The following is a 27,266-nucleotide window of genomic DNA, read 5'->3' on the forward strand; positions in this document are numbered from 1 at the left end:
GCCGCCGCTTCGCGTGAGGGCGCTCGGGCCGCGCCGCCTTTCGGGCGAGGACGGGGAGAGATCGCCGCGCGGGTCCTGAGGAGACGATCGTTCGGTCGGCGATGTGGCGGCGCTGAGGGCGGCCGGAGACCCGGAGCGTCGCCATCATGGCGGAGCCGGCGGGGAGCCCCTCAGCGGCGGAGTCTCCCTCGGTGGCGGCGGCTTTGGACCCGGAGTTCCCCCCTCAGAGCCGGCCGCGATCTTGCACTTGGCCGCTGCCCCGGCCGGATCTGGTGGCGGCCGACACGGAGCCCGGGGCAGCGGCCGGCAGCGGCCTGGGGAGCCCTGAGGAGCCGGTCGGGGTGGCTGTGGCCGGAGCGACGGCGGCAGCGGCGGCGGCGCCAGGAGGCGGCGCCGGGTCCGGCGGAGCGCGGAAGAGCGGCGGCGGCGGGTCCGGCGGCGGGGCGCGTCGCAACGCCTGGGGCAGCCAGTCTTACGCGGACCTCATCAGCCAAGCCATTGAGAGCGCTCCGGACAAGCGCCTGACGCTGGCGCAGATCTACGAGTGGATGGTCCGCTCCGTGCCTTATTTCCGCGACAAGGGCGACAGCAACAGCTCCGCCGGATGGAAGGTGAGTCCCCGGGGGGGTGGCGAGGGGGCATGAAGCAGCTTCGTGGGGAAAACCAGCCGACAACAACAAAGCAAGAGAACACGCCGCTGGGTTGATTCGGTTGTTATCCACCTACGCCGCTTTACATTTGTAAAGCAGCTTACAAACAGAAAACAGCAACAGCACAATGTGCCCAGCTAAGTTACTACACTCGGAGTAGACCCATCGGAATCAGCTGGCCCAAATTGAGCCGTACCTACCGGTAGTTATTTCGGTGGGACTGATCGGGAGTGGGGGTGGCATTTTAGATGCAAGCCCATATCCACGCTGCTTTCCATTTGCATGAATTGCAAAGCGGCTAGCAAAGAGAAAATAACAGCATAATGTGTCCCACTAAGTTACTGCACTTGATATACACCCATCGGAATCAGCGGGCCGAAATTGAGTCGTGCCCAGTTATTTCGGTGGGTCTGGTATGGAGTGGGGCTGGCATATTGGATGTGATCCTGTAATTTGGGCAGTTCTTCTGCTTAGTAAGGCCACAAGAGAGTGTGCAGGCTCTTAAGTTTTCTCTCCGGAACCCATCCAGCGAGGTGGTGAACAAAGCATCTGTCAGCCCTCTTGACCCTGCCACCTTCCTTCTCTTGTTTGCTTGTTCACCATCTAGCCCGCTGAACAGTTCTGAAGAGCTCAAGAGCCTGTGAGATGTTCTTGCCATTCCAAATACTAGCAATGATTCAAATTTGGATTTTGGATACTTTTCTTATGGGCCGTTGTGGCTACATTTTGTTATGGGCCGTTGTGTGTTTAAGAGTGCTGCCTCCTGTGCTCTTGTTTCAGGAGCCATTGCAACATTCCTGTAAGGTAGGCTACTATTATCTTTCCTGTCTTGCAGAGATGGGAGATTGAGTGAGTGTTGTTGACCACTGAGTATGGTGAAAGGGAGATTGAAGCTGACTGCTTCCTGATTATTTGTTGCTAAGCTACATGGAGCTATGACACTTCTACCTTTTCTTCCTTATCTCTCTTTCCACATCCCCCAACATCCCTGTGTTTATTCTTATTTGCTACATTTCCATGCCATTTTTCTGTCAGGGCACCCAAAGGCATATAGTGGCATGTGGTTTAAAAGACAAATACAGAATGCAAATACAAGAGGAGAAAAGAATACCTTTTCTTGGCAGGGTTTCTGTATCATCCTGAATCAACATTTTAATGCTTGGCAGATCATGCTTCCACCTTGCTTTACCAGGAATATCTTGACTTTGTGGCTTTTCATAATAAAAGTATTAGGATACTGCCCCTTTGCTTTTAGAATTTTTTTGAGACCAAATACTTCAACAGATGACACTTTTTCTTGACACAGTGCTGCTGTGCCAATGTTAAAGGCACTTGAAAGAATTAAAAGGTGGATATATCAGGGGACTGGTCACTGTCAGGTTTTTACATGGAAGCGTGTATAGCAGAGGTTTTCAACCTTTCTGAGTCCATGGCTCCCTTGACCAACTACATTCTTTCTGTGGCTCCCCTCTGGGGAAACACACTCTGGGTCTCAGAAGCCCAGTTATGTCACACCCTTCCTTTGTAGAGTGTTCCCTTAGCCTCCTCTCCTCTCCTCTCTCCCTAGGAGTTCTCCACCGTCTCTGACCTGCGCCCCTTGCCCTAAACAGAGGTGCTTGCTCCCTGGCCTGCCCCAGAAGGCATCAACAATGTGTGGCTGTTTGCTGCAACAAACAGCCACACAAGCCTTTGGAAGGTTGAGACGCAAGAGGGCATCAGAGGAGGGAGAGAAGAAAAGAGGGACAGAGGCCAGTGTTGCCTGCGGCACCCTGACTCTCATTCAAGGCACCCCAGGGGGCCATGGCACACTGGTTGAGAACCACAGGTGTATATTATTGTGCTGGCACTGGGATTATTAGTCAGCCTGCAACATAGCTGTCAAGTTTTCCCTTTTCTCGGGAGGAAGCCTATTCAGCATAAGGGAATTTCCCTTAAAAAAGGGAGAACTTGACAGCTATGGCCTCCATGCCAATTTCCAGTGCCAGCTAGGGAGGCATGGGAAAAGCACAGAACATGAATGTGAAGTGTTGGAGACAGAGGATAGTAAAGAAACCTTGTCTGCACAAAGGAGTGTGCTTCCTCTTGAGACCGATTGTGGTAGGGACATTGAAGCGCCTAGATTTTAACTCTTCTGCAGTTTTTGATCCATGTGGAGAGGCTGCTGGATTTGACTTGGTGTATTTCTACATGTGCTAGTAAGTTGACTTCTGCAGGGTGGCTCTCTGAACAAATGGGTGGACTGGTTCAGCCTCCTTTTTCCTGTGTCACAATACTGACCTGATTACTGTGTGATGTCCAAGATACCCATAGTTTAGCTAAATTCTAAGGGCAAACAGTTCACAGAGGCTAGCCCTTTCTGAAGCTGTCATCTGTGCTGGATTAGGGAAATCTTGTTGCCAGAAATTGGGAGGATGACAGTAAAAACGCTGTATTTAGGGACTGAAAATATTCTGGAAATGTTCTCTCATCCTCCCCCCATCACCTTCCTGTACATACCGTATTTACTCAAATCTCACACTCACCTTATTTGGCCAAATTACATTGCAAAAATTACAGTGCAGATTAGATTCGATGGCACATTTACATTCTCCAGCAAATCCTCCCTCTCTCTCTCTCTCCCCCCCCCCAGTTCTGAAAATTGAGGTGTGCATTAGATTCAATGTTCAAGTAAATACGGTATCTGGTGTCTTCTAAAAACAGTTTTAGACAGGAATTTGGGGAGATGGGGAGAAGGAATTCTAGCTTTGTTCTTTTCTATACACTTTTCTCTTATATGAATTTCCCTAAATAATCTGTTAGTCCAGACGTGCCTTCTTCAGCCTGGTGCCCTCCAGATGTTTTGGGTTATGTTTCCCATCAGTCTGACCATGCTTCCTGAGGCAGATGAAAGTTGTACCCAGAGGGCAGCAGGTTGGGCAAAGGTGGTCTAGAACAGGCACCCCCAAACTGTGGCCCTCCAGATGTTTTGGCCTACAATTCCCATGATCCCTAGCTAACAGGACCAGTGGTCAGGGAAGATGGGAATTGTAGTCCAAAACATCTGGAGGGCCGAAGTTTGAGGATGCCTGGTCTAGAATGACTCTTTTTACTTAGGCAAGCCTTGCCTTGGATCAGCCTGAATATTTATCTGGGCCAGCAGTGCCTCTGATAGTATCTAATAATGGGGAGTAAGCAATATTAGGAGATAGATTTGGGGGGGTTACACAGTTGACCACTTCCCCACCCCGTGTGTGTCTTTTCCTTCTTCCCTCCAGTGTCAACCTTAAGTTCACTTTGTTTCAGCACTTCCAAGAAAGGCCACTCCCTGCCCCCTTTGTAAATGTTCTCAGAGATTTCTTGGAAAGGCACGAGCTTGATCTGGGACTCTAGGCCAAGCTGCTGTGGAAGACCAAGTGTCACTTGAATAGTTTTCAATACTGGGCTTCAGTTCTTTGTCACCCAGCTGCGTTGATACTCAGTATAAATAACTCCTTCATAGCATGCATTCCTGGCTCACACAACCCTTCCTTCAGAACAAGAACTCTGGGCAGAGAGAGAACATGCACGCTCTGTGCTGAGGAAGTTCAGTAAGGCTGAAAAGGCACTTACCCTGTTTCCCCCTTTTTAATACGTAGTCATAAAGTAAGCCATGGCAGGGTTTTTAAGTATTTGAGGAATACAAGACATACCCCGAAAATAAGCCATACTTCCGTGCCGCGGAAACCAACCTCCACAGGCACCTCCACTCACAGAGTCACTCCATGCAGCCAGCACTGCAGGAGCGCGATCAGCTATGAAGAGGCGCTCCAAGAGCTCCGCTTAACAGCTGATCGCGCTCCCGCCTTGCTGGCTGCAGCCCCGCGCTCTGCCTTCTCGTCCACCGCCATCCCTGCCGCTTCCGTGCTTGCCGCCACCGCTGGGCTCACTGCTTCTTCCTTGCCTGGCCCGGCCAAGGAGCTTGGAGCGCCCTGCAGCGGCGGGCGGAGCGCATGAGCCAGCGGCCTCTGCCTGGCCCGGCCAAAGACGCCTGCCACCCCGCCACCCGTAACTGGGGGCTGCTGCAGCGCCGAGCACTCAAGACAGCCCAGCAGCGCCCTGAGCCAGCGCCCTGAACCGTAAAAACCGTACCGGTAATAAAAAAATAAGACATCCCACCGAAAGTAAGCCACCCTGTGTTTTTTGAGGGGAAAAAAGTTATAAGACGGTGTCTTAAAAAGGGGGAAACACGGTAGAAAGATCACTCTTTCTTTCAGATATGAGCCTTATTTCTCCTAAAAATGGGAAATGCCTGTATTAAAGGGAGTTGGCTCCTTTAGCTGCTTCACATGAAGTGGCTGTCCCGCTCTCGCAGGCCCATTCAGAATCCCAGAATAGCACCACATGCCAGAACGATCTACTCCTTGCAAGCTTGCATTTAAAGTAGTAACAAAAAATACTCTTGCTTTTGAAGCACATGGACTGGCTTTGATTTCAGAGTTAATTTTCCCTCTTTTTCAAATACAGGCAACCGCCCTGTAGTTTATTCTGTGGTGCAGAAGCTTGCCTGAGGATGTCCCATAGGCTTCAAGGCTCAGTAAAATTTCAGCTTGGTTACCTGTGTTCATATCTATCATACTGGCTGCCTTTTGTTTCTTTAGTCAATTCTCATTGTCCTCCACCCCCCTCCCACCCCAGCTGCCAAGTAAATGAAGATGTTCTGTTAGTAAAGGATGAATTAACAACAGTCCTACAAGCAGACACTGAACAGTTTCTTCCTATCCTTTATTCTGCAGGATTCCCTTGTATGGATAGACAGTTAATGAAAGGTTTTGTTCTATAGCAGCTGAAACACATGTTTTGGCAGTGAGAACTGTTTTGAGCGGTCACTTATGCCAGGCATCTCCTATACAGGTTTCAGGGATATGGTTAAAGTCCCTTTCCCAGTGCTTGTGCTTTTAGCATGGGAAGCACAAGGATTTGCCAACCATATTGTGCTTTAGTATTTATTTATTTTCTATCTTCAGAGAAGCATTCTGTATCATGCCAGTGAATCTGAGCACTGTAGGTAGGCCTGGACCATGGGACCAAAGTCCAATGCCCCATAGCCCTGGATACTCCTAACTGACCACCCAGAGAATTGCAGTAATGGGAAACAGGCCAGGTTTCATCATCTGGGCATGCCAGGGCCCTCTGCAGCATCCTTTATTTTAATTCTAAATTACATACCACTGTGGTGCTTATTTTTAAGTAAATGCATTTTAGCATCAGAAGCAAAACCTGTTTTGTTCTTGTAGTCATGCTGGTGCTGTGATTTAAGGGAGTTTAAAATGCAAAATTGCATTGTCTGTGCATTCTCAGCACTGCCCTTTTTGCAAGCTCTCCCCCCCCCCCAAGATAGAGATGGGGAACCTGTGACCCAGCTGACATTGCTGAACTACAGCTCCCATCACCTTTGGCTATTAAAGAAGTTTGCTGTTTAACTGGAAAAGATAGGTGAAACTGGTTGAAAAGGGAAGGATGTTTGCAGCACAAAACTTCCAGATAAAAGCTTTGTAGAGTCACCTGCCTGTATAATAGTGCAAGCTTATAAGCTTACAGGGGAAAGTGGCTTTCTTTCAGAATGTAAACCCACAGATGTAGCAAAGAGAACAGTACTCTGAAAAAATGGTATGTGAGAATCACCGTACACCTCTACTTAGCTTGGACATCCTCCTTGTAAACCTGGTGTGTTTCTTCATTTGCAAGGCACATCTTGGGGAATGCCAAGAAAGGCACTTCTAATTTTTCATTGATCAGAGGCTGTTCTTGTGTGCTGCTCTATGCCGGTGTGGATAGCTGTTTGCTTGGCTTCTTTCTGTGTATGGAATTTTATGACTTGTATCATTCCCAAAACAAGATGATTGAAGTAGAGGATTTGGACATAATTCTCTTGGGTAGGTAAGCACCAAAGAGGTAAACTATACTTTGAGCACTGGTTCATATTAAATGTTGATGTTCGGGAGTAGGTGTGGAAAGGGTTCTCCAGCAACACCTGGGGCTTGCCTGACTCAAACAGTTCTGTTAAAGTTCTGTTTTTGATATGTAAGTTACATGCATATTGGTGGGCCCAGCCTACAAGCATCTCACTCACAGTGCATGGCGGCTGGCAGATGAGATGGGTGAGGTTCATAGTAGAAAAGTATAGAGAGCATATATCTCGCAACAATTACAAATACCTGTGCTTCTGGAAATGTTTGGGAGGCAGGAAAAATTGAGGAAAAGCCAAAAAATACCTCCTGCATGATGTGTGGCAGAAGAGGATGGATATGAATGGAAATACAATGTATTAGAAAGAGATGAGGTGGCAAGCACAGTAGCACAGTCCTATCCCAGTAATATCTTTGGGCATCTTTGCTAGGGAACCCACAAAGAGTATCTGCTCTGAGGTGTTGTCAGCCATGCCTATTCCTGAGTGAACTCTAGATTAAAAGCAGGGTGTGCTTAACAGAACAAGGACAGAACAGGACAAACATGCCCCACCCCAGAGCCATTTGGGTGCAGAATCCCAGATGGCACTTTCCCACTGCCTCCTCACACAGTACATTGCTTGCTCTTCGTAACTCAAGCTGAATTGTCTTGGAAAACCTTGGTACTGTTTCTCCCAGTTTCTGAAAGAAGCTGTTTTCCCTGAAGAGAGCATGTGTAGAGGTTGGCCTGCAGCTGTACTGAGCCCCAGAATAACTGCTTCCAGGTGCTTATACTGTGCCACCAGTTGTCCATATGAAGTGATTCTACCCACTATCATTTGGCTTTTGTGTCTCCTGTCCATAAGACTTGATTATGGGTTAAACATTCTACAGAACATGTTGTGCACAGCCCCAACCTTTCCCCCCCTTCCTGGCTGTGAAAGGAGAACTTAACTGGCACTAGGATCTGTAGATAGTAGATTTGCCTATGAGCTGTGTGTGGTGTGTCCTAGGTTTAGGTAAACTAACTGATTTGCAGCTTGGGGAACTTTAGTGCTTTGCATTGTTTAGGTTTAGGTTTAGTGTTGGAGGAAGAGCAGTGTTTTTGTACCTATAATAGTTGTGGCAGGCAGAATGTCAGCAGGTTAAGCTTGTTCTAGTACGGAAATACTAAGAACTTAGTTAGCATAACTTTTGATGACCTTCTTTGCAGACCTCAGTAGTATGGAGCTCAGAATCCCACCGTAAGGTAGAATAATGGAGGGAGGGAGGCTTGTGCTCTGCAATGTTGTGGGTTGGAGAAATTTGTTGCAGGCTTGTGTACTATACTTACAGATATAGGAAGAACGTGTTTGCTAGATCAGGCCTAAGGCCAATGTAGTCCAGCATCCTGTTCTTGTAGTGACCAAACAGATTCCTTTGGGGAGCCCACAAGCAACACCTGAGTGCAGCAGCCACTCTCCTCGTATACTCCCTAGCAAGTGGTATTCAGAGGCATACTGGCCATGACAGCTTTGAGGGAAATAACCTACTGCCTTGCAGATCTTTTGGACTACATCTTTATCACCTTAGCTAGCAGAGATGTTCTGACTGGTACTAATGGGTGTTGTCATCCAAAAACAACTGCAGGGCACCAGTTGGGGAAAATGAGTGTAAAGTAACATCTGTGTCTGTCTCCAGAACACCTCTGTGGTACCAACTTTTTTGTCAAGTTCTTCCTCAAGCTTCCCTTTTTTATGTGAAGCTCTTCTTCCCCAAGTCTTTTCTAACAACTGCAAAGCTGGCTAACTGCACTTACCCATTGTCATCTGCTGCCCTTGCCTTCTTCCACTGCTTTCCTCTCTGTGCTGGAATTTAGATTGTAAGGATCTCATTTGCTATCAAACACCACCTACATTCAGTGGCGGAGCTTCATGCTCCGGCACTGGGGAGCGGAGAGCAGGCACGGTGTGGTGTGCGTGCATCCCGGGGTGTGGTGTGCTGCGATGGCACCCCACCGGGAACGCGCTGCCGGCGGTGCGCTCCCCCCCACTCTTCTTCCTCTGCCAGTGCCTACATTAGCACTCTGTTAAAAAGTACGTAGCCGTGAGGGAAGGGATGCTTTCTAAGGCTGAAATTCTTCCAGCTGCATTGGAGACAGTGAAAGCTGCTTCTTTGGCATGGAGGTAGGGCTTGCCATTTGATATGGGAGGTGCCTTTCATTCCTCCCAGGAATTTGGCACATCAAACTTTATTTAAAAACATCATTTTCTGTCTGTCCTGGTGAGGACAGTTTGCCTCCAGCTTGCTGCCAAATTCCTCAGACATTTGAGGAGTTCCAAACAGGTACTAGCACACTGGCATTTAAGAACCACACCAGAGGTTCCTGAAGAACAGTCAATAAGTGCTGTCAAAATAAGATGGCTTAAGAGCTTTAAGATGGCTGATGTGTGAGGTCTCTATTGGTTTTTCCTCTGCCCGTCATCATCACAGAACTTAGAATCATAGAATTGTAGAGTTGGAAGAGACCCTGAGGCTCATCTAGTCCAACCTCTGCAATGCAGGAATATGCAGCTGTCCCATTTGGGGATCAAACCTGCAACCTTGGCATAATCAGCACCACACTCTAACCAACTGATCTATCCAGGTTGAGGTCATAGAATATATTTATACTTCAAAAAGTTTGAATTAGGGTTGGGTGAGGGGAGAGTTGAGGGTCGGCAAAGACTGAGCATTAATAGTAAGAGCCTATTCAAGACTGTTACCCTATTAAAACTGTAAAAAGGTAAAGGGACCCCTGACCATTTAGGTCCAGTCGTGACCGACTCTGGGGTTGCGCGCTCATCTCGCATTATTGGCCGAGGAAGCCGGCGTATAGCTTCCAGGTCATGTGGCCAGCATGACAAAGCCGCTTCTGGCAAACCAGAGCAGCACATGGAAACGCCGTTTACCTTCCCGCTGTAGTGGTTCCTATTTATCTACTTGCATTTTGACGTGCTTTCGAACTGCTAGGTGGGCAGGAGCTGGGACCAAGCAACGGGAGCTCACCCCGTCACAGGGATTCGAACTGCTGACCTTCTGATCAGCAAGCCCTAGGCTCAGTGGTTTAACCACAGCGCCACCTGGGTCCCCTATCTACTAACTACACTTCAATACAAATTAGAAAAAAGGGTGGGGAAAGTATTTTCAAATTTGGTGCTTGATGAAGTAACTGAGATACAGTACTGTTGCCCCCCCCCTCCCACACTCAAACCCCTTCCCACACTCAAACAACCACTTACCACAGGGATCAGCAAACCTTTTCATCAGGGGGCTGGTCCACTGTCCCTCAGACCTTGTGGGGGGCCGGACTATATTTTGAAAAATATAAATACCCTGCAAGCTGGTCCCACAGCTGCCTCCGGACCTGGAGGAGGAACGCACTCTACATGCACTGAGAAGTGTGCCTCGGCACCCCCGCCCACCGGCGTTGTAGACGAGCAGCAGCTGCTCCACCGGCCCATCCCTGCGGAGCTCCCAGGTGGCATGTACCACGCGCTGCGGCCCATTGTCCAACACCAGGTTGGTGGGCAGGAGGCGCACAGCTTGCCCTCCAGCGTGGCTGCTGAGCGCGCCACCAGCAGTAGCTCCGAGCCGGGCGCCAGGCACGGGGCTAGCAGGTGCACCAAGCTCTGGCTGAAGCCCTGCGATGCACCCATCACGATGCCCATGGCATGGCCCAGACTTGCTGCCTGCCCGCTGGCCTCTCTGATCATGGCTGTGCCGGGTTTACCTCAGTTCGTGGGTGGCGCCAGTAGCGCCGCCTGCCCAGAGGCACCTGCGGCTTCGTATTGGTTGCAGGAGCTTTCTGCAGCCAATCCGAAGCCATGCCAGTGTCGCGGAAGTCAGTCCCTGTGCGGCGAGGCACATTTTCAAGGAAATGCTGCTCTGTGCTGGTTTAGCTCAGCATGGGGACTGACCAAGTGGGCGGCAGGTCCATGGGCCCCCGTGCCGTAGTTTACCGACCCCTGATTTACCACAAATGATCAGGAAGGCTTTGTGTTTGGTATGGTATCTGATTTCCTAATCAATCAGTTATGTTGCTATATTTGTTTTTGAACACGCACGCACACACACACACACACACATATATAGAGTATATAGATTTTTGGCAACTCTGCCCATATTTTTTTGTTTGACCCCTCAGGACTCCTCTTGTGTTTTAATCGCTGGCTTTTGTTTTCTTCTACTTTGGGTCCTGATGTCTCTTACTGACTAGATTTAGCTATTATTGTAGAAGCCAAGTATGATAAGTCGGTTGCACCAGCAGAGCATAGTGCTGAAACTGTTTTTTTAAAAAACCCTATAAAACCATAAGTAGCTCCAGCTCTCTATAATTTTACAAACAGTCCCCTTCCATGTATGCCATGACAGCTAGCAATTAGAATAAAATTGGATTGCCCTATTAGTAGCTTCATGAAACACACATGTACTATGTCCAAATGGCTAGGGTAAAGCAAGAAGAATTCAAGGTGGCTGTTCTTCCCTCTGAACTCTTGTTGAAACATGGCCTTTTTTGTTTTGCAAAGAGGATGTATGGGTAGCCAGGGATTAAACCAGTAGGAAGGTATTTAAATTGATTGTGTCACTCTGATGTATTTTATCTCTTTCAAAAACAAGTGGATTATCTGCTCCGCCACACAGAGCCATGGAGGTGTAGTGGAGTGCTTGGACTATAAATCCAGATACATGTAATAGAAAGCGCTTCTCACTAGTATTCTCAGCAAAATGTAGAAAAACCAATCCTACCTAATAACGCCTTGTGGTGGCTTGTTTTTGTGAATGTTCAGACAGCCTTTGTGTATGATTGAAAGTGCTGTTGGAATCACTTTGTCACAGAGCAATAGAGTAGGGGGAAAGTGAGTGGAAGCCTGCAAACCCTCAATTTGCGTTAAATACCATTTAGCTAGAAACATAGTTGAGTCTAGTCATGTGGTAGTTCCAAGCTTTTTGCTAGTTTATCTTTTCACCAAGTTTGCTTTGGCTGCTCCAAAGATTGCTTGCTCCATAATAATAATAGTAATCCTTTATTTCATCTGTAGTTTCAGGACTAGTAATTCTAAACTGGGCAACCCTTGAACTCTGGTTTTTTAGAGAACTTTGTGTTGGGGTTCTACCTTGACTGCTGCCTGGATATTCTTACTGGGGTGACGGTGGCTAAGTCACTGGGTGGCCTGAGCCACAGTCTAGTGCCGAGGGAACATTGCTTGGTGGTAGAACATTGCTTTGCATGCAGAAACCCCCAGGATCAGTCTCCAGATAGAACTGGAAATGACTGTTGTCTGAAACCCCAGAAAGTTGTTGCCAATCAGTATAGACGGTAATGAGATAGATGAACCCAAGGGTCTGTCTTGGTAGTTTTCCATGTTCCAACTGTTTGTGCTGTCATGCCTTGGTTTCTGAACTTATTAAAGCTAACACACATAAAAAATACTGTTCAGTATTATCTTTATCAGAGAAGCTAAGGCTTGATGGTTTCATTCTGTAGTTCCAGAACAGTTCTACTGTTGGGCCGAGGACATCTCTTGACGCAAGGCTTAGCACACTGTGGTTCTGTCTGAGGAGGCCCGTTACTCAGAAACAAAACCTTACTACTATTCCTAGGAAGTTACATACTGTTCTAAACCTTTTGGTTTCAAGTCACTCTGAAGCATGTGGAGCTGAAGTCTTGTGGTTATGCAATTAAACTGCAGTCATTCCTTTTGGGAGGGAGGGTGGCTCCTGTTGGTCAGCTGGTTGACTCACTCCCTGTGGGGTGGGGCTGTGTGGCAACTTGCAGCTTGTAAACCACTGGGAGGGAAAATAATTATTCCATTATAAATCAAGGGCAGCTATGGCACGACCATGGGGTGGTGGTGGGTTTTTTCTTATTTGCAAAAGCTGCAGAAGAGATCTCCAGGCTGCTGGTGTAGGTGTTGCAAAGGTTTTGCAAACAGCATTGTGTATTGGAATACACAAACTTCTGGTTGTGTAGGCACAGTTGGGGTTAATGGCCAGTTCATGGAATTGCTTATGCTGTCACTAAGTCAGTGATTCAGCATGCTTCCTAGGAAAAGAAATCAGCATTTTCAGGGTTCACCCATGCGCCAAAAGAGGCCTAGGTCAGTTGAAATTGAGGGCTTGTGATTCTAATGGCCCCAGCTGGGCTATCTTCTATTTCACTTTGGCTTGATGGGAAAAGTAAGCTATGGGGATAGGTCTCTGAATATTCCACACAACTGGAGTTGGAATCTCCCGTTTGTTAATGTCTTCTTGGAATTTGATCTGATGTTGACCATTGTGTTGCTCATCAGCCGAGATCGCCACCCAGAAGAGCCGTGAATGTGACACAACACAGTAATTGGGGTGGCAGCTGATTCCCCTGGCAGTCAAAAGCTGATGATTGCAAATCAGTTGGGAGTAGGAAACAGTGTTAGAAGCTCAGATAAATAAACTAGGTGCCAAATGGCTCCTTAAACAAAGGTTGCAGTCGCCAAAATGGAATGTCTAGTTGCCATATTAGGGCCAGGTGGCTCTAAAGTCTAATTTTTCAAATGATGGACTGGCTGTGATTGATTCTCAGTTAAACATCTGGATGTTTCAGATGTTTGAGCTTTGAGAACTTAAAGAAGAAAAGTAACTTGATTCAGGCACAGTCCACATATATATTGGCATATTCCAACCTCTTTTTTTAATGGTAACTGCTCCCGCTCAGGCTGCACAGAAAAAGCAATTTGGTTCCAGAAATTTATTCTGATAGTGCAGATAAAATATAACTGACATAATTCAACAGGATGGGGTATTAGTGTGTGAAAGCAGTCCAGATCCAATGATCCCCAGATGGTGTAGATGTCATCCTGGTGCCATCCTGGGGCCCAGGCATCTTCACTTGGTCACAAGTGGTTGGAAGCCAGTTGCAAAATACACCTGGCACCTGGCTAATTGACTCGGGTGGCGCTGTGGTGTAAACCACTGAGCCTAGGGCTTGCCAATTGAAGGTTGGCAGTTGGAATCCCCGCAATGGGGTGAGCTCCTGTTGTTCGGTCCCAGCTCCTGCCAACCTAGCAGTTTGAAAGCACATCAAAGTGCAAGTAGATAAATAGGTACCGCTCCGGCAGGAAGGTAAACAGCATTTCTGTGCACTGCTCTGGTTTTGCCAGAAGCAGCTTAGTCAAGCTGGCCACATGACCAGGAAAAACTGTCTGTGGACAAATGTCGGCTCCCTTGGCCTGTAAAGCGAGATGAGCACTGCAACCCCAGAGTCGTTCATGACTGGACTTAACTGTCAGGGGTCCTTTACCTTTACCTTTAGGAAGGCAAAGGATGTAGAGGGGGACACACATGCAGAGGATTGAAAGAACAACTTTTTACGTAAATGTCTTATTGCAATTTTTATAATAAAGGAAAACATGCAAATTGTTTGAAGAAAATAGGATAAAATATAAAAGGAAATAAAAAGCGAAGGGGAAAAAAGAATAAGGACCATACAAACATAATATGTATATTCATGTTCTCAAATGTTCTGTGCACTCAAGTAAATGATTACAGTTTCATTTCAATGAATTTGTAAAGACATTAGAAATTATCCCTCAGTAATGATGCCTAGGTCAATGGTAGTCTTCAATCATATTACATTTGCGGCACATAAGAAAGAAAGGAAAAGCAACTTTCCTGGAAAGTGCCTTTTTTGTTGGTTGGATTACATCTCTGTCTCATTTGTTTAGATAGTTTTTCCATGAGGGCAGCTGTGAAAGGACAACTCACTGCATGACTGTTGGCTCACTGCTGTACCCTGCTTCCTGGATACTACTTCATATTTTTGTTGCTTTGAACTTCCCAAGCAGAAGTTCCCAAACATCTTTGCTTATAGTGGGAAAGGCAAATTGCCTTTTCTGTCACCTTGGTCTCTGATGCCAGTCTTAAAAATGCTGGATGCAGTTTCTTTTTTCTAGATTAGTGTAGAAAAAAGGCATGTTCATGGACTTTTATGCCAAGCAATGCCTCTTCCTTTTTGTTTTTGGGTAAAGTCTATGTTGAGCAAGGACACAGAACCTGTGACAACTTCCCTCTCCCCCAGATCTTGTTGGTCTTGAATGGCCATCACTCATAAACCAACATGACCAGTGGCCAAGGGTGATGGGAGTTACAGACCTGAAATTCAGTGTGGGGCTTCATGAGAGAGGGCATTCTCAGTCCAGGCTCCTCTATTATGGAATCCCCCACCCCCCAACGGCTGGCACCCACTACTATGCATTTTGTGAGTTTGCCCAGGCCTTTAGATTACAGTAATTATTGCTGCTGATGTGCTCTGAATGTTAACTCTTTTCATTATTCATTCATTCATTCATTTGTGTGTTATGGTGCTTAATGTAACTCTCTGGGATGCACATTTTTTTAAAAAATGAAGAGTGGGCTATACATAGTTTAAGTAAATAAATTAAATATGGGGGTGAGAGTAAAAGATTGTCCATATCTTCTTGAGAGAGAAGAATGGTCTAATGCAGGGTTTCCCAAACTTGGATGTCCAGGTGTTTTTGGACTATAGCTCCCATTATCCGCAGCTAGCAGGACCAGAGGTCAGGGATGATGGGAGTTGGAGTCCTAAAGCAGCTGGAGATCTAAGTTTGGGAAACCCTGGTCTAATGGGTTATATGGGAATGATGCTAACACACTGCCCTTTCCCACTTCCTCCCAGAACTCCATCCGACACAACCTCTCCCTGCATAGCAAGTTCATAAAAGTGCACAACGAGGCTACAGGGAAGAGCTCTTGGTGGATGCTCAATCCAGAAGGCGGCAAGAGTGGAAAGGCCCCACGGAGGAGAGCAGCCTCCATGGACAACAGCAGCAAGTTGGTCAAGCCCAGAGGAAAAGCCCCCAGGAAGAAGGCAGCCATGCCAGTGGCCCCGGAATCTACTGCCGACAGCCCAGGCTCCCAGTACTCCAAGTGGCCTGGTAGCCCTTCTTCCAGAAGCAACGAGGACTCTGATGTGTGGACCAGCATCCGCCCTCGGACCAGCTCCAATGCCAGCACCATCAGTGCAAGGCTTTCCCCCATCCTAACTGAGCCAGATGACCTTGGAGATGAGGAGCTCCTTCCATCCCTTGTCTACTCCAGCGCATCTAGCAGTGTCCCACCCACAGTGACAGAGGAGCTGGAACTCATTGATGGCCTGAATCTGATGTCATCAAGCTCATCATTGCTGTCGACTCAGCAGCCTTCTCCAGGCGGTCTGGCACAGAGGAATCCCAGTTTCTCCTTGCGAAGCCAGAGCTCAGCTGCTCAGGCTTCATCATTTGGCAGCTCCCTCTTCAACCCTGTTGATATCTCTCTGCACAGCTCTGTCAGCCACTTCTCTGGCCCACAGACCCTGGAAGCCCTCCTGACATCCAACTCACCACCACCCAGTGATGTGATGATGACACAGGTGGATCCAATCCTCCCGCAGAGTGGAGGCAGGTTGAACAGCCAGACTTTTCTGCTTCTGGGGGAGCAGTCCTCCAAAAACAAGATGAGGCCAGTTAACCCATTAAGAAAGCCTCCGGAGCAGCAGCTGGAGTCGGTTGGCACTGCTTCCTTGCCGACTGCATTTTCAATGGCATCTCCTCAGAATACAGTCAGCCTGTCAGCTTTGAAGGCATCAGGCTCCACACAGCCTGCCCAGGTGGTCCAGCTGGGTACCCAGCCATTTCTGTCTGCAGCTACATTTGCCCCCTGTGGAGGCAATCAGGACAGATTGCCCAATGATTTGGATGTTGATATGTACATGGAAAACCTTGAATGTGATGTGGATTACATAATCAACACTGACCTCATGGATGGAGAAGGACTGGACTTTAATTTTGAACCCATTCCATCTGCTCCCAGCTATCCAAACACGTCACAGGCCTCCAACCATACCTGGGTACCCAGTTAACTTCAGGATTGACAAAGGTAGGTGGCTGTATGCAACCCATACTTCTCCAGCCTGGTGCCCTCCAGATGATTTGGACTACAACTCCAATCAGACCTATGACCATTTTGGATTACATTCTGGCCTAGTTATAGTCCAGTACATCTGTAGAATGCTGCTATACCTTTAAAAAGATGCTTTGGTAAAGGCAGTTGAAGCCCCACCCCAATCAATATATTGGTTGTCCCAACTTCATAGTAAAGGAACAGAACCCTCCTCTTCCCTATTTCAGATTGTCACAGGTTCAAAAAAGTCACAGTGGTGAGGGTTACCCCTACTATCAGGAGTGAGCCAGCAGTAACTCACATGAAATAAGTGAAGTTAACTCTTTATTAGAAAAACAACAACAGGATCTGCACAGGAGTGTCAGGCCTAATGAGCATTAGCAACTTTTCTTTGGTAGGTCTTGCCCCTATGAATCAGTTGCAGAGACTGAAGGTCCCTCCTTCCCACAGCTGCCTAATTCCCCTCCTCGCCAGGGTTTCCCCAAGCAATCTAAGACTGTGCCTGCATGGCACTAATTTACGGCCTTGGCCCATTATACCTGGTCACTGAGGTCCTCCTCCAAGGGTCTTCTGCTAGTTCCCTCACTGTGAGAAGTGAAGTTACAGGGAACCAGGCAGATGTCAAAGAGATAAAGAACTACATAACTTTTAGAAGACTTCTGAAGGCAGCCCTGTATAGGGAAGTTTTTCGTTTGATATTTTACTATAAAAGCACGTCAAAGTGCAAGTAGATAAATATGTACCACTCCGGCGGGAAGGTAAACGGCGTTTCCGTGTGCTGCGCTGGTTCGTCAGAAGCGGCTTAGTCATGCTGGCCCAATGACCCGGAAGCTGTCTGCGGAGAAACGCCGGCTCCCTTGGCCTTTAGAGCGAGATGAGCGAGCAATCTCAGTCTCGTCTCAACAGTCAGGGGTACCTTTACCTTTACCTTTATATTTGTTGTAAGCCTCCCAGAGTGACTGGGGAAACCTAGCCAGATGGGTGGGGTATAAATAATAAAATCATTATTTAAAAATATTATTTCTCCTTCACCCTCCTGATTCATCTCTGCCTCTTGGCTTCCCTCAACCTACTCTCCTGCTTCAGCTTCAGCTTCTACCTTTGAGTCTGGACAGCTCCCTGCCACAGACTCCCAGTTCTCTAAGCCCTGTTACCTCTTCAGCTTCCAGCATCTCCTCTTCCCCATCTTCTCCCTCTCATAGCCATCCCACACCAATTCCTGGCTCTGAGGCTTTTACCATTGGAAGTTCTCCAGCTGGTTCCAACTATCATTCCTCTGCATCCAATCAGTCCCTGACACCTACATAGGGCTGAAAAATAATTCAGGTGTTGAGGTGCTGAATCAGAATCTCCAGCTTTGGTTTAATCCCACCAGTTGTTCTGCCATAAGGTGATTGCCTGGTCAAGCTCACAAACGGTGAGTGCTTAATACCTTAGAAAGTGTGCCTCTCCTGACATTGTGAGGAACACAAGAAGCGTGATAGAATAAATATCCCTTTCAATCCATCCCTGCATTTTTTTTATCTCGGTTCTGCTGTTAATATGGGCAGCACTAGCTATGACATTAAATTAATTTATTACAGTGAATGGGTGCATTCCTTAAATACATAAAACCTAAATAGCCGCTGAGGGACCCATGAGAAGAATTTGGTCTAGACGAGAGCAGGAGTGGGGATGTGGGTGGCCCTGTGGTCTAAACCACTGAGGCTCTTGGCCTTGCCGATCAGAAGGTTGGCAATTTGAATCCCCATGATGGGGTGAGCTCCCATTGCTCGTTCTCAGCTCCTGCCCACCTAGCAGTTTGAAAGCACGCCAAAAAGGACATGTAGATAAATAGGTACCGCTCCAGCAGGAAGGTAAACAGCATTTCTGTGCGCTGCTCTGGTTTCGCCAGAAGCAGCTTAGTCATGCTGGCCACATGACCCGGAAAAACTCTGCGGACAAATGCCGGCTCCCTCGGCCTATAGAGCGAGATGAGCGCCGCATCCCCAGAGTCATCTGTGACTGGACCTAACGGTCAGGGGTCCTTTTAGCGCAGGGATAGTCAGCCTTTTTATACCTACCACCCACTAACGCATCTTTCTTGATGGTAAAATTTCCTTACCGACCACCAATGCTCGATGGAAGGAGGATTTAGCTTGTGCCATAGAACCCCCTACCGCCAACCTAGAATCCTGAAATGCCCACTAGTGGGCAATAGGGACAAGGTTAACAAACCCTGGTCTAGAGGGTAGGGGACTGGGATGGATCCAACAAGAGTTTTCCTGCAAAATCAAAGGCAGCAGAGGGGAGGTTTAGGTTCATAGCAGTGGGGAGGCTTAAAACTCCCCCAGTGCAGGGGGACCCACACAGCAACTATTCAGTTTTCAAAATAAATTTAATAAATGAATACTAAACACACTACTGTAATTCATTTAAAAACATGTGTTTGGCTCCCTTCTCCCCAAGTATTTGCCCTAGATTTTGTGAAGTGAAAGCCTGTCCAGTATTATGGAAGCAAGTTTTCCCGTTGTAAATGTGTGACTCAGATTCTAGGAAAGTTGAAAGCGGGCAAATTATTATTTTATTGGATTTCTTACCCACCCTTCACCATGAGGTGCCAGGGTAAGTCACAACAATTAAAAAATACGACATTAAAACCACTTCAGACAGATTACAATCATGGGAATAAGGTGGGCCCTAAAATATATATCTTAGGTGTCAAAGGCCAGGGTAATGGGGAGTGTATTTAGGATCTGACAAATAAGAAGGGGACGACAGAGGACGAGATGGTTGGACAGTGTTCTCGAAGCTACGAACATGAGTTTGACCAAACTGCAGGAGGCCGTGCAAGACAGGAGTGCCTGGCGTGCTATGGTCCATGGGGTCATGAAGAGTCGGACATGACTAAACGACTAAACAACAACAACAACAACAACAACAACAACAAAAAGTACATAATGAATGTGCCAGACACACTTTTGTGAGGAGGGTATTTCACAACTTAGGGGTTGCCACAGTGGATGCCCTTTCCTGTGTTGCCCTCCACCAACTTCTGAGGCCACCTTCCATCACCACCACCTCATGCAAATATCTTTAGACAGGATTGTGACTTGTTAGATGGTGGTTTATAGCTCTAAACCTGCTTTAATGGCACTGGGGTTACAGCATAAACAGCAGCAACTGACACCCAGATGGTTGTGTCAAAAGTGCCTTGGGGCTCTCTGTTCTATCAAATGATTTGGCCTCCCAGGTTTCTTGTGTTCAGAGACACAATGAGGTTGTAGAGCAGGTGTGGGGAACCTGTGGCCCTCCAGGTGATGATGGTTCCACTGCCCTTCAATACCATCCAACATGGCCCATCAGTTAGATATGATGGGAGTTGCAGCCCAATGACATCTGGAGGGCCACAGCTTCCACACTCTTGATGCAGTGTAGAAATGTGCCCCAAACTCTCCTTTCTCTGTTATAGAAATGAGTCTTTGCCTAAGAATGTGTTCCTAATCATGTTGGCAAAACTGAGCCGATTTGTGTGTGGTAGGTGTTGGGAGCAGGATTTCCTAAAATGCTTATGCCCTCTGACAGCACAAGAAATCCTGCTTCTTCCTCAAAAGGAGGGCAGTATATGGGTATTATGGAGTTCTTCCCTGCTGGCTATTTTCCTTACGCCTTGTAAGTTATTGCTGGCCACATTCTTCTAGCCAGGCATTTTTGTGTGTGACAGTACTTACCAGTATGGAGTGCTGGCACCTCTTCTTTTGCTGCCCATGGCAGCCACTTTGTGTGGGCACCCCACAGCACTAATTATTTTTTTTGGGGGGGGGGGTCTTTTATTTAGAAAAAGAGCAAACCAATAAAGTTATCGGTAAAAGCTGTTAGCAACAAATATTTAAAACATTCAAACACCATTGACATAAACAATAAAAAGAAAACAGAATACAGTAAAGCATGATGCATGTCTGGATAGGCTTGCCTTACCTAACAAAAATGCTTTAAGCAGGTGCTGAAAAAAAGCACAGTGAAGGTGCCTTCCTGATGTTTGTAGGTAGGGAGTTCCAAAGACCCCACCTGTCATATGGCATCAGACAATTCAAAGTTACAATCACAGGAGCAGGCACTGGCTTATTGCCAATCTTAGTACTGTAGTCCCACAGTGCTGTGATTGGGAGATGGGTTTCTGCTAGCTTTTTAGTGGCAAAAAGCTGCTGCTAAGGCTTATATCCAGTCTTAGCACCACAGCCCTAAGACTGGAGATAACCTTATTGGATCTCAGCACTGTGATGCTAAGCGCTAAGACCAGGGGTCCCCAAACATTGGCCCGGGGGTGGCCATGTGAGCCAATTGTGTGACCCCCACCGACCCCTGCTGCCATCCGTTCTTACTGGCGCGCCATCTCTGGGTCGACACGGCGCCAGAAATAGCTTGTGTGCACGCCGGAGAGCAGGGGAACGCGCTCCCATACACACACACACAAGCTGTTTCTAGTGCCGCACCGACCTGGACGTACACCGGAAATGACGTCTGAGATCAGATTAGTCTGACATGACCTATTTTTCAGAAACCCATGCTGACTTTTAGTGATCACAGCGTTTCTTTCTAGGTGCTCACAGACCGTTTGCTTAATGATCTGCTCTAGAATCTTTCCTGGTATTGATGTCAGGCTGTCTGGGTGGTAATTGTTTGGGTCCTCTGTTTCCCCCCCTTTTAAAAATAGGGATAACATTTGTCCTCCTCCAGTCTGCTGGAACTTCACCTGTTCTCCAGGAATTTTCAAAGATTATTGCCAGTGGTTCTGAAATCACCTCTGCCAGTTCTTTTAATACTCTTGCATGTAGTTCATCTGGCCCTGGAGAATTGAATACATCTAAACTAGCCAAGTATTATTGTACTACCTCCTTCCTTGTTCTGGGCTGTGTTCCCCTGCTGAATCATCTGCTCCATATTTTTCAGGTCAGGCATTGTTTTCTTTTTTGGAGAAGACTGAGGCAAAGAAGGCATTGAGAAGTTCTGCCCTTTCTCTGTCCCCTGTTCGCATTTCACCATATTCTCCTCTAAGTGACCCCAGTTCATTCTGTGCTTTAGCTTTTCTGACTTCGTCTCTACACGTGCTGGCTATATGTTTGAATTTCCCCCTTTTTCCATTTTCTGTACATATCCCTTTTAAATCTTAACTCAGTTAAAAGTTCTTTAGCTAGCCACCCTGGCTTCTTTAGGCACCTTCCATGTTTCCATCTCATTGGTATTGCCTGAAGTTGTGCTTTTAATACCTCCCTTTTAACAAACTCCCAACCATCATGAACTCCCTTCCCTTTTAGTATTGCTGTCCATGGGATCTCACCCAGCGTTTCCCTAAGTTTTCTGAAGTCGGCTTTCTTAAAGTCTAGGATTTGAGTCTTAGTATGCTTGGTTGCTCCTTTCCGCTGAATAATAAACTCCAGAAGAGCATGATCACTCCCACCTAATGCTCCTGCCACTTCTACCCCACTAACCAGGTCATCACTATTGGTTAGGATCAGATCTAAAATGGCTGATCCTCTTGTTGCTTCTCCTACTTTTTGGACAATGAAATTGTCTGCAAGGCCAGTGAGGAATCTGTTCCACCTTATGCTGTTGGCTGAGTTTGACATCCAACAAATATCAGGATAGTTGAAATCCCCCATTACTACTATCTCACTTCCTTTTGAATGCTTGATCATCTGTTCCAGGAAGGCATCATCTGTGTCCTCAGTTTGGCTTGGGGATCTATAGTAAACTCCCACAATGAGATCACTGTTATTTTTCTCTCCCTTAATTTTGACCCAGATACTCTGTTTGGCTTTGAAGTTTTAAATCCTGGATCTCTTCACAGGTATACACATCCCTTTCCATACTTCTGTCTGATCACCTGGATACAGTTACTACCGCAGTTACTACCACTGTGGTAGTACCACAGGCAGTAAGGTGACTGACAGGCTGTTTGTAGACTCAGAACAGTAACTTTTCTGTAGCATTGCTTTAATAGATTTAGTGCCTGCTTCGGTCTTCAAGACAGTATTGCTAGCAAACCATTTCACATGTTTGCTTCTGTTTCATATTTATTTTTTAGGATGACCAGGACATGGCAGAGAATATGAGTTAATCCTCTTCCTCTCCCTCCTGGCCCAAAACTAGGGTAACCAGAAGTGTGTGATACTTGTGGGCATATGACAGATGTGATGGGCAGCTGTGAGCGGTTGCTCTGTCTAGCACCGTCCCTCATCCCTTCCTTGAGTTCTGCTGAACTCTGATTTCTATTGCCATGTGCAGATAAAAGGGGTGCTTCAGATGGAAGGTGCTAATGGGCAGGAGGGTGCATATATGGAAGAAGGTGACTTCAAGGAAGTTGGAGCAGAAATGATACTGAAGGCAGAATGAGCCTATGTGACAGGATGCATTTGAGGCCTTGAACCAAGAGGTGAAATGAGTCTGGGTTTCCAAGAGGTTATAGTAATTACACAATGCACAATCCCTGGGGCTTTGGGGCTAGAAGCAATCTGACAGTTGTGGATTAATATGCCTCTGTTGGGGGCAGATTAACCTACATTTGCCTGGTGTGGGAGTCATGAAGCTCGCAAACCTCTGTGGATTCAGGCTTTGGCTCTAAACTGGGAATCAGACCTTCAGAAATGGAGGTGCTCAAGGTACAGTGATACTAAATATCTGGAAACCGGAGTTCCCTCAAGGCTGGGTTTGTCTTACTCTGTTGTGTGTATTTCCTGTTGTGTATCCATGCACAGTAGTGCACTAAGCATCTTCTCTCCCCCCCCCCCACAGTGCCCTTCTGGTCCTGGAGTTATTGCACTCTCAGAGGAGTCTGGAATGCAAGGAGCACCTGGTGTCCGTCTTACTGTTCTGCAAACCAGCTGGAAGCAAGGGTGAAGCAAATGGCAACTGGAAGAGAGAGAGATCCTGTTAAGTGCCACGTCTGTTCCTGAGCCTACTGTTAAGCCCTGCAAGCCCCATCCAGGAGCCTGAGAAGAGGCCCAGGAAGTGCTCCACCCATGGCCAAAGACACTTCCTGCCCTTCATAAGCATTCTCTAGATTGATGGGGTTTTGGCCTGGCCACGATAGGTCAGAGAGCTGTCTGAAGGGGGGTGGCTTTGAACTGGCATCACCCCTCCAGCAGATCTTAGCCTCAACTCCCTTTTGACTTGACACCCTTTGGATGGGGTGAGAAGATGGTTTGTGAATCATGTGGCTGTCTGAGTTGAGAAGTCCCTCCCCTCTTGAGCACTTCCCTTGTTCCTTTTCTGATGGGAGCAGGTGGTGGTGAGGAGGAGGAGGAGGAGGAGGCAGCCGAGGGATGTGGTGGGGAGAAGCTGTAGAGCTCATTATTGACTGCACCTGGCCTACAGGTGCCTTCTGAAAGTTAAGGCCCGGTCTGACCTTGTGAAGCCCTCACCTATGTGTTCTTGGGCAGCACTTTCCCGAAACAATGGCTCCCCCAAAGCAGGCAAGCAGGTGCTAAAAGCTGTTGCTAAGAAACCAAAATGACTTCTCTTTGGGTTAATTTCTGGGCTGTTTTGTGTTGCAGCTGAGAAATGGAAAACCCTATCTGGCCTTAACCAGAGCCCTGATCTGCATTTTCCCTTCTTTTTCTAGTCCAGAAGGACATTTTTCTACAGATTAACTATTTTGGAGGATGCTTTTTCTTCTCCTCCTCCCCCTGATATGGGCAGAAGGCAGGGCTTTCTGTGGCAGCCTTCAAACCGTATTATTTGTGTCTCTGTATTATGAGTGCCTTTCCTTCCCTCAGAGATGGCGCTACTGGCAGTAGCTGTTGCTTTTCAAAACTGCTTCAAGAACAATGTGGCAACTCCTTGGGTGCATTTGCTGGGGGTGGGGTGGGCGTGGGCATGGGAATGGGGAAAGAAGGCCACGGAAACAGCTTTGTTCTTCGGAACTGGGGCAGGTGGTGGAGTTGCACGTTATAGATAATTACCTGCAAAGCTAGCAGCAGATTAAATAGAAGCTTTTGTAAACCTTGGCGCAGGGTTGGGAAGAACTGTCTATATTTTAATGCAGAATCCTATGACATTATTAGCTAAAAGTGCAGCCTGTTTTCTTGCAGCTTTAAACCTTTTGATACCAGACGAAACACTAAAGCACACAAGGCCTGGGGATGGGTCTGAATATGGGATTATGGGACAGCTACCCTGCTGGGGGGAGGATGGGGAGGGGTCCTCCTTTCAACCTTGTGCTTTTCAGTAGCTAATTATGAATTGCCAGCAGGACATGTTGGGGTCCTCTAAGCCTTGGAATAGCTGGGTCACAGCTGCCACTGTGGATGCCTTTTGAGCCTTTGCCCACTTTGTGCAGAGCCCTGGCAGAGCGGCGGCTGGCTCAGGCCCACCTCTGCTCAGCTACTATGATGGCCTTGGGTGGGTTGCCTGCTGTGAGCTTTCGCTGTTAAGCCTGGGAGGCAGAACAAATAAAATCTAGGATTCTGAGGGTTGGGGGACCACTTTATTGCCGTGAGAAAAGTACCTTGAGGAACCAGGGAAACTCTAGAGGAGATCTAGTAGCTCCTTGGATAGATGGGAGAATTAAGGGTGTCAGAAATGGGGACTGTGGCTGGATTCCTGTCTGGTATGGGCCCGCTCAGGAAAGGGGCAATATTTGCAGGCTATCCTTTCTGCCCTGGGTATGTTATGTTTGGAGTCTCACTTGAGCTACTGTAGGCGGGTGGGAGCAGGTGAGGCTTCAGCCCCCTGAAGCACTCTCAGGAAGAGCAAACAGCACAAGCCTTCTCTTCAGCCACTTTCTAAAAAAACTTTCCTCAGAGCCTCCCATAGGTTAACAAAGGTCCTTTGTGGTTAGCACAGGGTGAAGGGTGTGTTCTGAGGCACATGTACAGAATGTGTCATCTAGGGAGGCATGACTTGAGGAAGTACCTAGGCTTCCCCTACTTGCAGCAGCAGCCCTGGTCCTTGGTGGCAGGCGCTTGCAGTTTCCTGGTGTGGCCTCCAAGCAAGTCACACTAGGTGTTTGCATGTTCAGCCCTGGCCCTGTCACCTCCCCTAGCTTGGAATGGCATTCCTGCCCTCTCCCAGCACACATGCAGAGCAGTTCCCTGACAGCCATTGCAGTAGTAGTAAGCCTGACTTGAAAAATGAGGGAAGCCAGCAGAGTTGAGCAGCAAGTGCTATGCAGTGGCAGGAACTAACCTGCTTCTGAGTCAGGGTTGCTCAGGGAAGTCCCCTGCCTCACGTTGCATGACAGGCCTCAGCCAGGTTGGGCTCGGGGAAGAAGCAAAAGTAACATGAAGGACTACATCCTCTAACTTATAGTTGGTTGAATGTGTAAGAACTACCACTGCTCTGCTCCACTGCTATGCCTAAGGTGGGTAACATCAAAGCCTTAGGGCCGTTCACACTAAAAAAGGGGCCAGTCGGTGAAGTACACGGATCTGCATTAAGCGATTCTGAGCAGCTTCCCAGAACCCCTTGCTTCTTGTTGCCTTTTCCTCCCCAGCTGCTTCAGAGGACTCTGAGTGGGAAGGTGGGGCTGGCTTTGGTGCCTCAGAATTATTAAAAATGGAGGCAACAGGGCTACAGTGCAGTGGTAGAATGCACTCCTCTTTGATGATCTTGGGCTCCTGCTAAGTTAGCTTGTCAAACAGTCGGCAGGGGAAGCTTTGGGGATTTGGGAGCAGCAGGGTGGAAGCTACTTGTTGGATATTTGTGCATCTCTCAGGGTGGGCTGCTGAGGCCTCTTCTCCCCAGAAGGAATATCTAGACACAACAGGTGACCTTCAGCTGGCCTCTTTCCAGGATGGACCTGTGGACTCCATGGGCAAAGAGGTCCATGCTGTGTGCCTATTCTCCTTGGACTGCTGCCCTGCTCTGGTACAGCTGATGGCTTGGGGAGAAGCTGGTTCAAAACAGGCTTTTCCCTGTTTCTCCTGAGGAAGTGATCCCTCATGCTAATGCTCTATTTTGCTGTTGTCCCTTTTGTAACCCGCTTTGAGGTTTTTTTCTACAATCAAGCGGTATATAAATTTTATGAAATAAATAATAAATAAATTGTAGCAATACAGTCTCTACCAGCGATCCCCCCCCCAACAAAGTGTGTGGAATGTGCTGGAGGTCAAAACATGACAAATAAATATCTATAATCTCTATTAAATCTGCCAGTGTCATAGCAGTTATTGCTTCCTATCCCTGTAACTAGTTAGGAAATGGGAATTCTGGTGAAGAGTGGCTGGGGAAACTCAGTCAGATGGGTGGGGAATAAATATTATTATTATTATTATTATTTATTATTATTATTATTATGAATCAGAAGTGCCTGCCAATTGGGTATGGGAGAAGCTCTCACCCCATGGCAAAGGTTGCTGTGCTGGGTGCGATCATCTTGCCTGCTGGTCTGGGCCTAGTATTGGAGATAAAAGTCCATGGCCCAACACATGCTGGTTGCAAGGCTTAAGCCCGGGGCAAGTTATGACACAGTGACTGTGTCTGAGCACAGTGTGAACTGCATTCACCATACCAGTCAGTACATCCAGTGAGTCTTCCCCTCACCACAGGTGTTAAGTTGGAGGTGGGAGCTGCAAAAAAATAAAAATAGGTTATGCCAGGTGAGTAAGGAACATAAGTTGGCTTGCAGAAGGACACATCTATTTAGTTCAGGACTTGCCTCCCCAAAGTAGCCACCACCCAAGTACTCTCATTGTACAGGGAAAACCAGCCCTGTCTGTTCTGATGGTGGAAGTTCTGTTCTTTGCTAGTCTGCCTAATAGCTGTTACTAAACCTCAAGGG

The 27,266-nt window shown here is 47.4% G+C and overlaps 1 protein-coding gene across 1 annotated transcript; it reads left to right on the plus strand.

Moving 5' to 3' along the window:
* Window positions 1-26,633, plus strand: FOXO4 (forkhead box O4). The gene is made up of 3 exons (XM_088664409.1): window positions 1-611; window positions 15,246-16,483; window positions 23,279-26,633. Exons 1-2 carry the CDS (start codon window positions 147-149, stop codon window positions 16,464-16,466), a joined length of 1,686 nt encoding a protein of 561 aa, XP_088520535.1. The 5' UTR covers window positions 1-146; the 3' UTR covers window positions 16,467-16,483; window positions 23,279-26,633.
* The last annotated feature ends 633 nt before the right edge of the window (window positions 26,634-27,266 follow it).

This window comes from Zootoca vivipara, chromosome Z2 (genome assembly GCF_965207765.1).
Source record: "Zootoca vivipara chromosome Z2, rZooViv2.hap1.1, whole genome shotgun sequence".
Lineage (NCBI taxonomy): Eukaryota > Metazoa > Chordata > Lepidosauria > Squamata > Lacertidae > Zootoca > Zootoca vivipara.

Bases quoted from the DNA above. Each gene is read 5' to 3' on its own strand.
- FOXO4 (XM_088664409.1), top strand. From the start codon at position 147: ATGGCGGAGCCGGCGGGGAGCCCCTCAGCGGCGGAGTCTCCCTCGGTG. The intron at 612-15,245 runs GTGAGTCCCCGG...ACTTCCTCCCAG, and splicing joins ACAGCTCCGCCGGATGGAAG to AACTCCATCCGACACAACCT.